Source organism: Aquarana catesbeiana, linkage group LG01, assembly GCF_042186555.1.
Source record: "Aquarana catesbeiana isolate 2022-GZ linkage group LG01, ASM4218655v1, whole genome shotgun sequence".
Classification (NCBI taxonomy): domain Eukaryota; kingdom Metazoa; phylum Chordata; class Amphibia; order Anura; family Ranidae; genus Aquarana; species Aquarana catesbeiana.
In genome coordinates this window covers 549,598,612-549,615,696 of record NC_133324.1, presented here as the reverse complement: position 1 = coordinate 549,615,696, position 17,085 = coordinate 549,598,612, and the positions used below count along the sequence as shown (strand labels likewise).

The 17,085-nt window shown below is 40.7% G+C and overlaps 1 protein-coding gene across 3 annotated transcripts in view; it reads right to left on the bottom strand.

Moving 5' to 3' along the window:
• SGTA (small glutamine rich tetratricopeptide repeat co-chaperone alpha) overlaps window positions 1-17,085 on the bottom strand; it is an 80,256-nt gene that overhangs the window by 58,370 nt on the left and 4,801 nt on the right. For 2 of the 3 annotated variants that reach the window (XM_073595600.1, XM_073595592.1), the window contains exons 2-4: window positions 14,105-14,241; window positions 8,362-8,465; window positions 147-225 (exon numbers count right to left, since the gene is read on the bottom strand). In XM_073595600.1, coding sequence (XP_073451701.1) covers window positions 147-225; window positions 8,362-8,465; window positions 14,105-14,204 — 283 coding nt within the window. In that variant the 5' untranslated portion in view covers window positions 14,205-14,241. The remainder of the gene's footprint in view (window positions 1-146; window positions 226-8,361; window positions 8,466-14,104; window positions 14,242-17,085) is intronic. The other variant, XM_073595609.1, reaches the window with a different exon arrangement.

Here is a 17,085-nt window from a genome sequence, read left to right as displayed (position 1 = left end):
GGAACCCAAACAGAAAACAATTGGTTTTATTATGCTTAAATTTTCCTGTCTTTTTTCCCCTATAAAAAGATATATATTCTGGGAGATAAAACATTTGCAAAAAAATAAAAAGAAAGAGTTAAAAGCAATGTAAAAAAAATATTTACCTTCAGTTTTTAGTCTTTCAGCTTCTGTTACATCCTCTTCTGATGGTGAATGTTGATTTGAAGTTATATTTGGAACTTCCTAAAGAAAGTTATTAACATGGTTTATGCTTCAAATCAACTCTTCAATAGGACAATATGTTCAATCTACTGTATTTGCAACTGGAGCCTATATACATATTTTTCTCAGGTGCCTACTATGCAGTCTTAGCCTTGATTTACAATTTTGTATTTATTTTACATTTTTTTATTCATACATCTAGGTTACTTTGAGTAAGCAGAGATTTATTCTGTTTCTGGCAATACCCATGCAAGCATTTCAATGAATACAAAAGCAATAGAGAAGACAAAGTCCTCATAAAACCACTAACGCTCTGAGAAAAGCAAGAATTTGAATCATATCTGTGAAGGTTCTCATTTATCCAGGTCATGGTATAGGTGGTAGGGATTACTCCCTTCTACTTGTTCTGCAATACTGAAGACGTTTTGTAGTTTCCCCAAGACACTATTCAGTTCTAATGAGCATCAGGAAAATACTCCAGCATTTAAATCTACACAGGTAGCCATGTAACGAACACAATGGTTCCACAACTTTCACACCTCCCATCCTGTACAATACACTGGGGTATGTAAAACTCCTTAAAACTGAAGAAAGGGCACGGAGAAGCTAAGAAATGGCTTCAACATTACAGGACAAGTCCAGTTGATTGAATCATTACAGGCAAATTTGTTCGATTAGCAGTGTATTCCAATTTTCATCTGTAAAAACGAGTTAAAAAAAAAAATTATATATTATAATATATATATATATATATATATATATATATATATATATATATATATATATATATATATATATATATATATATATATATATATATATATATATATTTATTAAATTAATTTAAATTTTTTTTAAATTAAATTAATTAAATCTGTAAATGTTTTTACAGACAAGCTGGCTTTATTGTAATCATAAATGTACAATATGAAACTGGGATAATCCACAATAATGACTATAAAGTGCAGCAGATGACTGGCTGTTTGCGTAAATTATTCCACGGGTGGCAATACCATGGGGAGACAAGGCATGCCCACCCTTTTCAGCAGTGATGTGATAAGGAAGAATTATGTCCTCTACAGGTTATATGGTCTCAGGTCAGGGACCTTTACCCCCTTAAAAAACATTAAATAAAATAAAAAAAGTCTGTAGGGATTTGTGTAATTTATAATCCTTGGGATCTAATGTGGGTATATTTCCACACAAAACCCCCAGTATATTTCCTTTTATTATACATAAAAGCAGTAAAATGTAACAAATAAAAGTTAAGAGACCTATTGGAAAGGCATCATTCATAAATAGATATGTGGATATGACTGACATGTTCACCAGTTCTGATGGTAGCAAACAATTCAAAATTAACAGCTTCATAAACTGTGCCACAACACGCGTGATTTACATGCTCACCTGTCCTTGTGGACTGATTTATGTGGGTAAAACAAAAAGATAGCTCAAAATCAGAATTGGTGAACATGTTCAGAGTATTATCAATAAGGATGACCGTCCCCTCTCTGTGCATTTTTTGAAAACGCATGGAGGTGAACCGAAGGGCCTTAAATGCAGAGGCATTTATAAACTCAACCTCCCATCAAGAAGAGGGGACTATGACAGGATTTTATATCAAAAAGAGAAGATGTGGATTTTTTATTTAAACAGTATGCAACCCCTCGGGTTGAATAATGAGTGTAATCTATACATCTTCTTAGAGCAATTGAGGTGTCCATTGGGGAGGTTGTTTACCCCTATTTCTATCTTTATTTGACTTTTATTCTTATTTCTGTTTTTGATCACTGCTATACACCTAAGTTGGTGCTGGTCAGGTATTCATGTGCCATTGCAGCTGTGACTGGCTTAACCTGATAGGTGATCCCTTCGATGTGTTGACAAGGTGCGTTTCACTGTTTTTTATTATTGAATGAATTTTTATAATATATATATATATATATATATATATATATATATATATATATATATATATATTCATATTCATTAATTGTGGATCGCTCCTGTACATTAGTGTGTGTCTGCACAACATGTGAATGACGTCTTGATTAGGCTGCAGTGCTCAGGTGATGTCCTCAATGGTAGTCAATTATGTTTTAATAACCTGAATACTTAAGTGCGGACTCTGAACCACTGCGCATCCTCTGAGGAAGCTTGGGTTCAAGCGAAACGCGCAAGAATCAAGCCATCACGCTGTTCGTGGTGAGGACACGGTGATCCCCACCATACACCGTGATCCACCTCTGATAACCCCATACCTTTATGCCGCAATACGGATTCATCCGCTGGCGTGAACCATCCACAACGCTGCTCTGATCTGTGGCTCTTCATACAGCTCAGCCATACTGCAAGTCTGGATGATGTGGACTTTATTTTTTTACCCTCTGTTCCAGTCGGAACCACTCCATGCTGACACTAACGTCCGGACCTCCAGAGCGGATCTAGTCACGGTGGGGCTATCGTTACAAGACCTCTATGAGCTACGATTACATATACAAGACCTCAAACGGCGAGCTGTGTTGCACCCCAAGTACTTGAGGGGGGGTAGCTCACATAGCATATCCCGTTTGTTTTCCTTGTGTAACACTAGCCCTATATCCAATTGCCTCTAGCTTTCGATCCCCACTGGTATCTGCACTCTTATATGCATCTTGCTGTAACAGAACCATTGTATCACCAGTCTTTACACTAAGGGAACTCTCGTCTACTCCCAAAGCACAACCACTTTCACTTTCTACATATATTTTTATTGGAACATTGTTTGAGTGCTCCAACACTTCAATTCCTTGGATTTTTTTTCATTTTTCCTTTAGTATACTTCATTGATCGATCATTCGTGCAATTATTCCAGAACTGGATTTAGGATAATTATCTGTTTGTGTGTGAGACGAGTATGAGGTGTCTGTATCGGGTGTAGTGGCCACCTGTGTCCTATTCAGACATTTGTCATATTTTAACTATGTGTTGGAGGTGGGTGTAGATTTCAAAAACTGTTTTGTAATTTGGATAATCAATAAAGATATTCAGCTTACATCGGCCTGTCCTCTCTGATGAATTGCTGTTGGGTTTTCCCTGCCTTTTTGTATCATTCATAAGTGTGTTGTATATTAACCACTTGCCGACTGGCTCCTGTACATATAAGTCGGCACTTTGAAGATGGTTATCTCGGTAACGGCAGCAGCTGCTACCACAACCGAGGCATCCATCCCTTCAGGAGCCGGTCTCGTTTATGATAATGGTGGTCTCTGCAGCGGACTCCCCGCAAGATCAAAGTTATAGGCGGCGGGAGAGGGCCCCCCCTCCCGCGCTCTCCGCCGCTTACCAGAGCCTTCTGCAGCAGCAGAGGCGATCGGGTCCTTGTTGTGGCTGGGTATGGAGATGAGTGAGGCTAAGATGACCCCCACCCGTCTCCATGCCATAGAAGGGCGGAAGTGACGTCATAAACGTCACTTTCACCCATACGTCTTAAAGGGCCATTTTTTTTCAAATGACAAAATTTTTTTTTGTTGCATTTTAGTCCAGTTATGAGATCTAAGGACTTTTTGACCCCAGATCTCATATTTAAGAGGACCTGTCATGCTTTTTTCTATTACAAGGGATGTTTACATTTCTTGTAATAGGAATAAAAGTGACCCACATTTTTTTTTTAAAACAGTGAAAAAAAAAAAAATAAAATCAAGTAAAATAAATAAGAAAAAAAAATAATCTTTTTTAAAGCGCCCCATCCCAATGAGCTTGTGCGCAGAAGCAAACGCATAAGTGAGTAGCGCCCACATATGAAAACGGTGGTCAAACCACACGTGAGGTATCGCTGCGATCATTAGAGCGAGAGCAATAATTCTAGCCCTAGACCTCCTCTGTAACTCAAAACATGCAACCTGTATAATTTTTTAAACGTCGCCTATTGAGATTTTTAAGGGTAAAAGTTTGACGCCATTCCACGAGCGGGCGCAATTTTGAAGCGTGACATGTTGGGTATCAATTTACTTGGCGTAACATTAACTTTCACAATATAAAAAAAAAAAAAAAAAAAAAAAGGCTAACTTTAGTGTTGTCTTATTTTTGTATTCAAAACAGTGATTTTTTTTCCCCCCCCAAAAAAAAAAAAGAAGAAAAAGTGCGCTTGTAAGACCGCTGCGTAAATACGGTGTGAAAAAAAGTACTGCAATGACCGCCATTTTATTCTCTAGGGTGTTAGAAAAAAAAAAAAAAAAAAAAAAAATAATATATAAATGTTTGGGGGTTATAAGTAATTTTCTAGCAAAAAACCCCCAAAAAACGGTTTTAACCCCTTCCCGCCGACCGTACGCAGATATGCGTACTCGGCTTTCCGGGGTTATACCGGGATGATGCCCGCAGCTGCAGGCATCATCCCAGTACCGTTGTTCACAGCGGGCGATCGGCTACCCAAGTATAACAACCGATGCGGCTAAAAGCCGCTCGGCTGTTATACCGGAGCAGCAGGAGGGGACATCCCCCCCTCCCGCCGCCTCCCGCCGCTCCCGCCGGGAGGCCCGGTGTCCAATCGTGTGCCTTCGGCGGCTGGGGGCGGGCTGGAACGAAGCCGTGCGCGGCTTCGTTCCAGCCTTCTCGTTGTAAACGCGGAAGCGATGTCATGACGTCACTTCCCGTTTACTCGGCTGCCAATGGCGCCGAATTTAAAAAAAATACAGTATTCAGAATCGCCGATTTCGGCGATCTGAATACTTTGAAGTGCAAAGGAGGGATCGGGGGTTTTTTAGACCCCCGATCCATCCATAAAGAGTACCTGTCACCACCTATTACTGTCACAAGGGATGTTTACATTCCTTGTGACAGCAATAAAAGTAAAAAAAAAAAAAAAAAAATTATATAATTTTTTTAAACACAATTTATAAAGTAAAAAAATAAATAACAAAAAATAAAAAATTTTTTTTAAAGCGCCCCCGTCCCCGCGAGCTCGCGCAACGAAGAAAATGCATACGGAAGTCGCGCCCGCATATGTAAACGGTGTTCAAATCACACATGTGAGGTATCGCCGCAATCGTCAGAGCGAGAGCAATAATTCTAGCACTAGACCTCCTCTGTAACTCTAACCTGATAACCGTAAAAAAAAAAAAAAAATTAAAGCGTCGCCTATGGAAATTCATAGGTACCGTAGTTTGTCACCATTCCACGAGTGCGTGCAATTATAAAGGGTGATATGTTTGGTATCTATTTACTCGGCGTAACATCATCTTTCACATTATACAAAAAAATTGGGGTAACTTTACTGTTTGGATTTTTTAAAATTCATGAAAGTGTCCCTTTTCCAAAAATTTGCGTTTAAAACACCGCTGCACAAATACCGTGTGATATAAACTATTGCAACAATCTCCATTTTATTCTCTAGATTCTCTGCTAAATATATATATATATATATATATATATATATATATATATATATATATATATATATATATATATATATATATATATATATATATATATATATATATATATATAATGTTTGGGGGTTCTAAGTAATTTTCTAGCAAAAAATACGGATTTTAACTTGTAAATACCAAATTTCAAAAATAGGCTTAGTCATGAAAGGGTTAAACTTGTAAACACCAAAATGTCAAAACGAGGCTAGTCCTTAAGCGGTTAATATCAGGACAGTCCTGTGACACTTGTACAAAGTGTATTTGTATAATCATAAATACACCCATTTTACCAGTGTCACAGAAATTTCTTGATATACTGTAACTAAAAACACACTTATGAATGGTACGTTTCCAAAAAGGTCTTTAATGCTATTTTTTATTTTAACCTATTTTCTTGCTTTTAATTTTCATAGAAGAGTATTTTGTCCATGATCTTGTGAGATCATGGGCACAAATCTCACTTCTCTTCAGTTCTACTATACATCGCAGTAATACAGTTGTGCTCATAAGTTCACAGAAGTTGGCAGAATTTATGATTTCTTGGCCATTTTTCAGAGAATATGAATGATAACACAAAAACTTTTCTTTCACTCATGGTTAGTGTTTGGCTGAAGCCATTTATTATCAATCAACTGTTTTTACTTTTTTAAAATCATAATCACCACAGAAGCTACCCAAATGACCCTGATCAAAAAAGTTTACATACCCCTGTTCTTATAACCGTGTATTGACCCTTTTACCATCAATGACAGCTTGAAGTCTTTTGTGGTATTTGTGGATGAGGCTCTTTATCTTCTCAGATGGTAAAGCTGCTCATTCCTCTTGGCAAAAAGCCTCCAGTTCCTGTAAATTCTTGGGCTGTCTTGCATGAACTGCACGTTTGAAATCTCCCCAGAGTGGCTCAATGATATTGATGTCAGGAGATTTGAGGCTGGTCTCTGTGCCGTTTGGCGTACTGTAAGCAGGATACTTTGTGACATTTGCATAGTAATGGCTTTCTTCTGGTGACTTGACCATGCAGCCCATCTTTCTTCAAGTGCCTCCTTATTGTGCATCTTGAAACAGCCACACCACATGTTTTCAGAGAGTCCTGTATTTCACCTAAAGTTATTTGCAGGGCTTTCTTTGCATCCTGAACAATTTTCCTGGCAGTTGTGGCTGAAATTTTAGTTGGTCTACCTGACCGTGGTTTGGTTTCAACAGAAACCCTCATTTTCCACTTCTTGATTAGAATTTGAACACTGCTAATTGGCAAGCTCAGTTCCTTGGATATCTTTTTATATCCATTTCCTGTTTTATACAGTTCAACTACCTTTTCCCGCAGATCTTTTAACAATTATTTTGCTTTCCCTATGACTCAGAAAGGTCAGTGCAGCACTGGATGAAAGATGCAAGGGTCTGTCAGGAGTCCAGAAATTCATTGACCTTTTATACACACACTTAGCCTCGGTTCACACCAGAGGCGGCACGACTTGCAGGTCGCCTCGGTGAGGCACACGACTGCCCGGGCGACTTGCAAAATGACTTCTGTATAGAAGTCTATGCAAGTTGCCCCAAGTCGCCCCCAAAGTCGTACAGGAACCTTTTTCTAAGTCGGAGCGACGATTAGAACGGTTCCATCGTACTGAACGGGACGCTACTTGTCAGGCGACCTAGGTCGCCTGACAAGTCGTCCTAGTGTGAACCGAGCCTAAATTCCAAGCATACAAATCACAGGTGAGGATGGTTACCTTTAATAGCCATTCAAACCCCTTTGTGTCAACTTGTGTGTATGTTATCAGGCCAAAATCACCAGGGGGTATGTAAACTTTTGATCAGGGTCATTTTGGTAGTTTCTGTTGCGATTATGATTTAAAAAGAATAAACACAGTTGATTGATAATAAATGGCTTCAGCCAAACACTAACCATGAGTGAAAGAAAGAGTTTTCGTGTCATCATTCATATTCTCTGAAAAATGGCCACGAAATCATAAATTCTGCCAGGGTATGTAAACTTATGAGCACAACTGTACATGTACTTTGTCTCTTCGGGTACAGAACACATTAATAAAAATTACTTCTTTTAGCACAAACATACTGTATGTAAAACAAACATTCTCTCTCTTCTCAAAAATTACACAGCTAAAATTTTGACGGTGTTTAAACTACCAAAACATCGCCTGAACGAAACTGTCAATATTAGTAAACTTTGTACCCAACATGCAAATAAAAACTGTGCAAGACAGACTAAATTAATACATTTTCTGATATATCTGTAGAGCACTAGATACAGTGCATCTGTAAGTATTCAAAAGCGCTTCACTTTTTCCACATTTTGTTATGTTACAGCCTTATTACAAAATGGATTACATTCATTTTTTTCCTCAACAATTTTACAATCAATACATAATAATTACAACGTGAAAATTGACAGGTGTGTGCCTTTACAAATCACGTCCAATCAACTGAATTTACCACAGGTGAACTCCAATCAAGTTGAAGAAACAAGATGCACCTGAGCTCAATTTTGAGTGTCATGGCAAAGGCTGTGAATACTTATGTACATTTGATTCTTCTCATTTTTTTATTTAATAAATTTGCAAAGATTTCAAACAAACTTATTTCACATTGTCATTATGGGGTATTGTTTGTAGAATTTTGTGGAAAAGAATGAATTTAATACATTTTGGAATAAGGCTGTAACATAACAAAATGTGGAAAAAGTGAAGCACTGTGAATACTTTCCGGATGTACAGCACGTCAAGTCTACCTTTTCTGTAGCTGCTGCAAAAATCTCTGGGAGTGTCTGACATACGGCCAAGCTGCGATCCTCTATTGAAACGTCAAATGCTGTTTCCAGACACTGGATTGCAACTGTGGGAATGAGATAAGCAGTTCAATTATTACTGTACAAATGTCAATATCATATAAAAGCAAAGGAGAGGTTAAACAAGTTAAAGAGGAAACATTTTTCAAGTCCCCGCGTTACAAACATCTGACTTGCATACGACTTGTACTAAGGCAGCGTGAAGTCATGCTGGTCCCGGAAATCTTGCTGCCACCTACTGGCAGACCTGTCAGCAATCCCTGCATGGCCAGTTAAACCTTTCCCTATGCTATTCAAAACTAAAAAATTATTTTTGGCTGGCAATAGGCGACCATAGACATTTCGAATCTTGGCCGGTTCAGCAGGAACGAGATTTGAACCGTGTGGGGGCAGGCTGAATGTACCAAGTTGATCAATCAACCAACCTGGGTACAACCAGCCTGCCAGATTTACTTGCGATTATCGCTAGCGGCTGCTAGCAATAATCACTGTCAAGAGCGATCCCCACCGGAAGAATACAATGTCTCAGCAGGAGAGATTCCCCTGTCAAGACTGTCTGTTGATGGGGGAAATCATGCAAATTTCTTTCCTGCAATCCGTGGTTGCTACTTTTCCAGAGACGAGACAGAAAATATGGGGCAATGTCCTCAAAAACATAGGTTGAAAAAAAAGCCCATTAAAGCAGAACTAAATCCTCCTATCATTTTTAGCCAAGGAAGCTTCCATCTTGGCATCTGTTTTGATCTTCAAATGCCATGGTGCTTTCACATATGATCAGTTGTGAGACCAGCCATTTAATGGTTTGACAGTTTGGTTGAGAGCACAACTTATGTGAGTTACATTCCCGACACATGCTGATACTGTTAAAATAGAGGATTAGTTTAGGTGCTTTAAGCAGAACAACATATATCCAAAATGAATGGAACAACTGCCTTTTGACATTTACTGGAACAGGTGTGCCCAATGAAAAGAAGAGTGCCCTCTGCTCCTGTGTTGGTGGTAATTTAGAAAATAGATTCTTGTACACAATGTAAACTTTTTCTTTAGCAGTTCATGGGGGGGGAGAACAGCCGACCTCAGAGTATACACTCTGCCTCAGGGAGATTGGATATATAGTTTATAAGGTTGAAAAAAGAAAAAAAGTCCATCCAGTTTAACCTAGGATACTAGGCCATTCAAACACATTGAAAGCCTTGAGATCCAAGATGAATCAAAAACATCCCAGTTTGTTTGGGTACCATAAATAACTTTGAATGAAAATCCTGGAAATCGCCCCAAAGCTGGTGAAGGAATCACAACGATCAAAAAAAAAAAAAAAAATCACATCCTGTAGAGCCTTGAAAAGGTGCAAAAGTTCAATAAGGTTAACGTGAAGTGAAAAAAAAAAAAAGTCATCAGTAGGCAATAGAATCTGTCTTGTATGAAGCTGAGACAGCCTCCCTAAACCCAGCATCTAAAATTTGGCAACAGTCAACATACCTCTCTAAATCTGTTGTCCACAGTTGGGGGGTAGTCCATGCTTCATAATGTATCAGGAGGAGAACTTTTGCACAGAAGAATTCAGTGCTTTCTTACTGAGAGGGAAAGGCTCACCAAAAAGGTACCAAATGGGGGAGCACCTCAGTCTACTCATCTGAGAAATGCAAGTATTTTCCCTTCATATGCATTGATAACTGCAGTCAGAGAGGCCCCAAAAAGCCTATTGTTTATAAAGGGAAAAGTCACAAGAAACTTAAAGCGGTTGCATACCTATTTTTTAAACTCTTACCTACAGGTATGCCTATAATAAGGCTTACTTGTAGGTAAAAAAAAAATATCTCCTAAACCTGTACGGTTTAAGAGACATTTCCCTCGCAATGAGCCGCTGACTGCAGCGGCGCATGCGCACAGGGGATTCTCGGCTGAATGCCCGGCAAATGCCGGAAAGAAGTCTTCTGCGCGCATGCGCGGGAGTGATGACATTGCGGCTCCAGCCACTCACAGCGCCGGAGCCGCGATACCCGGAAGACACGCCGAGGGGAAATGTCAGCTCCCTTGGCGTGGACCGGGTGAGGTGACGGCGCCTTGTTCTAAGGTAAGTATCTCATAATGACCACTCTCTGGATCAGACTTAACAGATGATCCAGGGTGGGGAAGAGGATTGTCTTTAAGACGTTATGATGGATGCCTGAGGCCTCTCTAGTACTTTAGGCGAAGGGGCAGAAAACCCTCAAATACAGGACCTAACTGTGAAAACACAAGCTGCAGTCACACCTTGGAAGACTTAAGTGACAGTAGATGAAGGTAGCTCAGTGGGGGTTTATAACTGTCACAAAGGGACTCACCCATACCATGATCAAATCATGAAGAATAGTCTGTAGAGGTCCACCAATGTCAACAAACTTTCCTTAATTCTTATATCAGACAGGCTGCCAGAAGCAAGGGAGAGCAGTGTGGGAAATAAAAATGATCAGGTGTTGACATTTTAGAGACCACTACACTAGTGCTGAGGGTAAACTCCTAGACTTGGAGTTCCTGCAGATACAAAGGGACAGGAGCTAATCAGGACTGAGCAGTACCTCCTTTGCCCCTGGCAAAGCAAAGCGTTGGTAAGCTATCCTAGTCAGCACTTACAGAAAGCATGTGGTCACCAGGAATCCCAGTCTATGTCCTCAGATGTAGATAGAAGTGTAAATGCAGAGTAGAGAAGTGCTGCAAGGATTACGTTCCAGCACAGTTCCCACGCCATAGAGATCACCAAAGTGGGAATACCACCAACGTCCTGGTAGAGAGGCACCCAAAGACGCACCCACCGTGAAGTCTGCTGCTGCAGTGAATCTAGCATCTGGGGGCCCTGTGTGACACTGCCAACAACTGCTGATAGAAGATCATGGAGGAGAGAAGTGAAGTTTAATAGTTGATACCAAAATACACCAAGCTAGTTCTGTATGTTGCAGGGATTCTGCGAATCGTGTCGACCTACACATCTCTAGGATTACCAAATTATAGATCTGTTACTTCCCCAGTGGAAGATGAGTGGTAAAATTGAAGTCCTTGTAAAATGGTTTTTAACATGAGATTTTAATTGAAAGATATGTATACTTTTTAATGCAGTTTATTATATATGTGTGTCCATTGGAGGGGTATTTAAAGTCTTGTTACACTTCTGCATTTGTATGTTGTAGGGAGTGTAGCCACTGAGAAAGCCTGCTAGATGCAACGGTTATACCTGGATTTTTCATTCATCCCGAATGAATGATAGAAAAGTTTCTTTTTGCCTTTTGTGTACAGATTAAAAAACTGTTACCAGGACAGATAGTGCAGGTAATCATCCAAAACGAAAAAGACAAACTGAAGAGGATTCAAATTCTTCCCACTCTTACTGAAACAAAAAAATGTTCCTATTGCAGTCAGTTTCTCTCTCACAGCAGTGGTTTAAAACTGGCCAGTGTTAGCTAGTTTGAATATGATGACATTGATAGACAGGCAACCCAGTAAAGTATAGAAGTCCACATCTAAGACTGCATCTGGGCACACTTTTTTATTCAAACTAAGAGACACATTAATTATAATATAGCTTTAGTATTCTAAGTAGAACTTCATATACCCATAAGGTGCTTAATGGGCTTTTAATAAAATCAAAGTACAATAATGTACTTTAATATATTTTCTCCAGTTGAGCGATTGTCATAAATTATTAATGTCCTGTAATGCAGGGATAGAATGAGTTCTCTAGCAATAATGTAGGCCTGAAAAGTTGTCATAAGATAGACAGGTGTAGCATAAAATACACCAATGTAAGCCCCCATTCACACCTGAGCATTTTATTGAGCATTTTCATGCATTCCCCTCCCCATGACAACATCAAAAATCCTATTCTTTTCTATAATGGCTGTTCATATCTCTATATGCTCAGCCGCACAAAGCTGGAAAGGGTACATGATGAGTCTTTTTGGAGCGGTGTTGCTGTTTTTGGCCCCATAGAATTTGATGCAAGATTCTGCAAACATGCAGCACAAGCAATTTCGCACCTGAAATAATGTTTCCTCCCACTCTGGAAGCCCAGGTAACAAAAAATGGAGGTGCAAAGCCTTGCTATGCTGAATGCAGAGGGATTTATATGTGAGGCATGGGGTTTGTATGGTCTATTCAATAACAATTTTTACGATCCTTGATACGCATTCTAAAAAAGAGGAGCAGTAGGCAAAGGACGTTGGGAAGCAGGTGTACCCAGATTGGCAGTCATACCACACAGCCACAGTAAACCTCTATATGTTTGCAGGACCCAGTATGCCTATATACTGTACAATGTAAGTACACATAGGATGTCACAGATTATACTGCTTGCTTTGCATTCAAGCAATCAAAAATAATTGTCTGACCTTGTATACACGCACAAAAATATCTGAAAAAACGTCCAGCTTAGGTGTAAATGAGGGCTAAGAAGAAAAACACAAAACTGAAAATTGTAAGCCCTCATGCACACAGGCTGTTAAAATAACGTTATGAAAACGCCAGTATCTTTGCAGTGATTTTTTTAAACTTTTTTCAGCTTTTTTCAGCATTTTTGCAATAGCGGTTTTTAGCGTTTGAGCGTTTTTCCGCGTTAGCGCTTTTTAGCGTTTTTTTTTTTTTTCAAATTTTTTTTTTTTTTTTTTTCAATGGACCAAAAACGTTAAAAAACATGGTGAATGACGTTTTTGAGCGTTTTTACAGCTGAAAAACGTCTCTCAGAACCCACTGGTCCTGGGTTTTTTTTTTACAGCTTAAAAACGCCTATGCCACTTGCAGCTCAAAAACGCCTAGGTGAGCATGAAGCCATAGACTAACATAGACAGGCCTTTTCAAGCTGCAAAAAAAGCTCAAAAAAGCAGCTGTAAAAACGTCCGTGTGCATGAGGACTAAATCCTAAATATTTTCAAGACTGAATGAATAGCACATTAAAAATAAATATTCTGAGGGCTCCTAAATTTACCATTACATTTCTAAAGTCTAAAAGCTCACAACGCTCTGCAGAACCTGGTGGTAAATGAATCACTGGCTGTCTGCTACAATTGTATCTTTTAGCAAACCTTGTGCTTTCTCTGGTCATATTGTGACAAAATAGTGTTGCAATGGGGGAGGTTTACTAAAACTGGTGCGCGCGCACACACACACACACACACACACACACACACACACACACACAATCTGGTACCACTCCGCATAGAAACCAATCAGCTTCTAGGTTTTAGCTCTCATTCACATTGAATGCAGCTTTGAAATCTTGCCATTTCAAAGCTGCATGTCAGTGCAACTTCAGGTGCGACTTGGAAGACATCTGTGTGGCTTCATGCAGATGTCTATGCAAGTCACACCTGAAGTCGCCAAAAGTAGTGCAGGAACTACCAAAAAAATAAATAAATCGATGCAGCACTGCAAAGTCACTGTCACACTGATTTGATCAGTGCTACTGCTGACAATAGGGTGCGACCTGTCAAATGGCATGACAAGTCGCTACGGTGTGAGAAGGGTTTGTCAAATCTTAATTGAACAAGCTTTAGAAACCAATTGGTCACCATGCACAGCTACACCAGATTATGTGTGCACCAGTTTTAGTAAGTCTTCCCCAATGTGTCAAAATACTACAAATACACCATGCAATCTATTCAATAAACAAACACTGTCCACAAAAAAAAAAAAAAAAAAGAGAAACAGACAAACAAACCTTCAAGACTTTCTTGGGCATCAGAAGAAAGTTCTCCATTTTGCATCTGGTCTTGTAAATACTGGATGATGGAAAATGCCAAACGTTTCTTGTCCGCCATTATTTTTACAAATCTTTAATGTCACAAGAGCCACCCTCTACAAACGCATTAAACAGCTGTTAGGATACTAATGCAAACCATCATCTTACAAAGTCTGAAATGTCTAGGCACAATACAGTAAGGGGTAAAAAAAGCAGTGGCGCGAGTTTCATTGTGAATTGGTCATATGGCTTATAGACATGGAAAGGATTTTAATTTGAAAATTAAAACATTCTACATAAAATATGCAAAAACAAAAAATAGAGCCGGGCTAAATTAATAATGTATAATAGCATAGTGGAAATTTTGCCTGGTTGGCAAAGCTGAGTTGTAGATTCAATTCTAAATGGGGAGATTCTCAGCATAGAATTTGTATGCATTTTTCATGCTTGCATGAAGGTTTTGTTTAGGAAAAAAAAAAAAAAAAAAAAAAAGCTGGTGTAAAATGTGTTGTAGTGCAGAAATGTTTTTCTGTAGAGCACTGGATGTCACTGTTCTGCTGTGCAGAGCCGAGAAGAGAGAAGGGAGAAGGGAGAAGGGAGAAGGGAGAAGGGAGAAGGGAGAAGGGAGAAGGGAGAAGGGAGAAGGGAGAAGGGAGAAGGGAGAAGGGAGAAGGGAGAAGGGAGAAGGGAGAAGGGAGAAGGGAGAAGGGAGAAGGGAGAAGGGAGAAGGGAGAAGGGAGAAGGGAGAAGGGAGAAGGGAGAAGGGAGAAAGAAGAGGGGGGGGGGGCCCGGAATTTTTGCAGACCGCTCACAACGATGTGGCGATCTTACAGGGAAGTGGGGGCGGATACCTGGTTTGAGAGTTAGGCTCTTTTCACACTGGGGCGGGGTAGGCGGTAAAGTGCCGCTATTGTTAGCAGTGCTTTACCGTCGGTATTCGCCCGCTAGCGGGGCGGTTTTACCCCTGCTAGCAGCCAAGAAAGGATAAAAACCACCGTAAAGCGCCTCTACTAAAGGTGCTTTGCCGGCGGTATAGCCACGCTGTCCCATTGATTTCAATAGGCAGGAGCGGTGTATACACTTTTTCACATCCTGCTAGCGCACCGCTAGCGGAGAGACAGCAGCGGCTGTTTCGGGTCGGTTTGCAGGCGCCTTTTTAGCGCAATAACGCCTGCAAAAGGGGTCCTATCCGTTTCCCCCCGAAGGTGCCAAATGTGGCAGCGGGGGGGGGGGGGGGGAGGAGGGGTTGTGCAAACAAGCGGAGCTCCGCTTTAAGAGCAAACCTGAAGAACGTATCTTGTTTTTAAGCCGGGTACTGCCCTTTATACAGTACTTCTCTGTCCACCTGTGTAGCTCCATTAATAAAAACTTGCTTTGGGAAGTTTAATTAGGGAGAGTTATCCTCCTGTGTCTCCTGCAGCACTCATTGCTTCCACCTGCCATCTTTCAAGTCATTACTTTGTCCTTTAGCCCTGGTTCACATTGGAGCGATTTGACATGTCAAATCGGTGGCAATTGCACGGTCTGAATCAGTGCGACACTGCACTGATTCCCAAAAGTAGTTTCTGTACTACTTTTGGCGATTTTGTTTGGGGTGCGATTTCCATAGACATCTGTGCAGCAACCCGCACAGATGTCTCTGAAAATCGCCCCCGAAGTCGGGACTGACCTGCGGGAATGAAATTTTGCAAGTTCAGCTGAACTCGCATGATTTAATTCCTGCTGTCAGTGTGAACCTGGGATTAGACTCCTTTCACACTGAGGCAGTTTTCAGGCATTTTAGAGCTAAAAATAGTGCCTGTAAAGCGCCTGAAAACTGCCTCTCATGCCACCCCAGTGTGAAAGCCTGGGGTGGGACAGGACGAGAAAAAAAGTCCTGCAAGCAGTATCTTTGGGGCGGTGTGGGAGCAGTGTATACACCACTCCCAAACTGCTCCTGCCCATTGGAATGGATGGGCACCGCTTCCGAAGCACCTGAAAAGTGTTTTGGAAGCGCCGCATCACAGGTGCTTTTAACCCTTCTTTGGGGGGGGGGGTAAAAGCTCCCCGCTACCGCCCAAGAAGTAGCGCCAAAGTGCCGATATAACAGCGTTAAATCGCAGCGGCCGAAAAAAAAGGTTGAAACCGCATGCAAAGCGCCACTGCAGCAGCCGCTCGGCAGCGCTGCCCCATTGATTTCAATAGGCAGGGGCACTTTAGGAGTGGTGTATACACCGCTCCTACAGCACTGCAAAGATGCTGCTTGCAGGACTTTTTTTATCATCCTGCAAGCGCACCGCTCCAGTGTGAAACCACTCGAGCTTTCACACTGGAAAGAGAGGAGAGGCTCTTTACAAGCGCCATCTTTAGCGCTGTAGCTCCTGTAAAGTGCCTCAGTGTGAAAGAAGTCTTAGAGCTGCAGGGGACACAAGAGATCAGCACTTCATCCAACATTTCCTCTAATGCCTTGTTTCCACTGAGCGGATCGGTTCGGGTCGGTACAGTTTGAATGGCCCAGAATGGTCCGGTCTATTCTGGTGAGCGTTTCAACTGCAAGTGGGTCCACAAGGGGCCATACAGGGTTTAGAAAAAATGCCTCAGCATAGCACAGCAGAGGGTTTTCTGTCAGCCAATCAGTGGAATGTATCGTAGCTCCGCCCTAACCGAACCGTTCCATTTTCTATGGCCCCACATCTGAAGCAGGATCCTGAATGGAATGGTTTGGTTGTATGGGCCACTTTCATAATGGAAACACCCAAAATAGCGTAGCGTACCGAACCGATCCGCTCAGTGGAAACAAGGCATTAGTGAAGCTATACATGTAGCAGAAACTTTCTACTTTACAGGCGCATATTTAAATGAGTTTTCTGCTGCCTCTTCTGATGTTTAGCAAGGTAAACCCTTTCCTCAAAAAATACTATTTAATTAAGAAAATAAATAAAACCATCTGTCAGAATGAGTTGTTACCCTTACACTGTGGC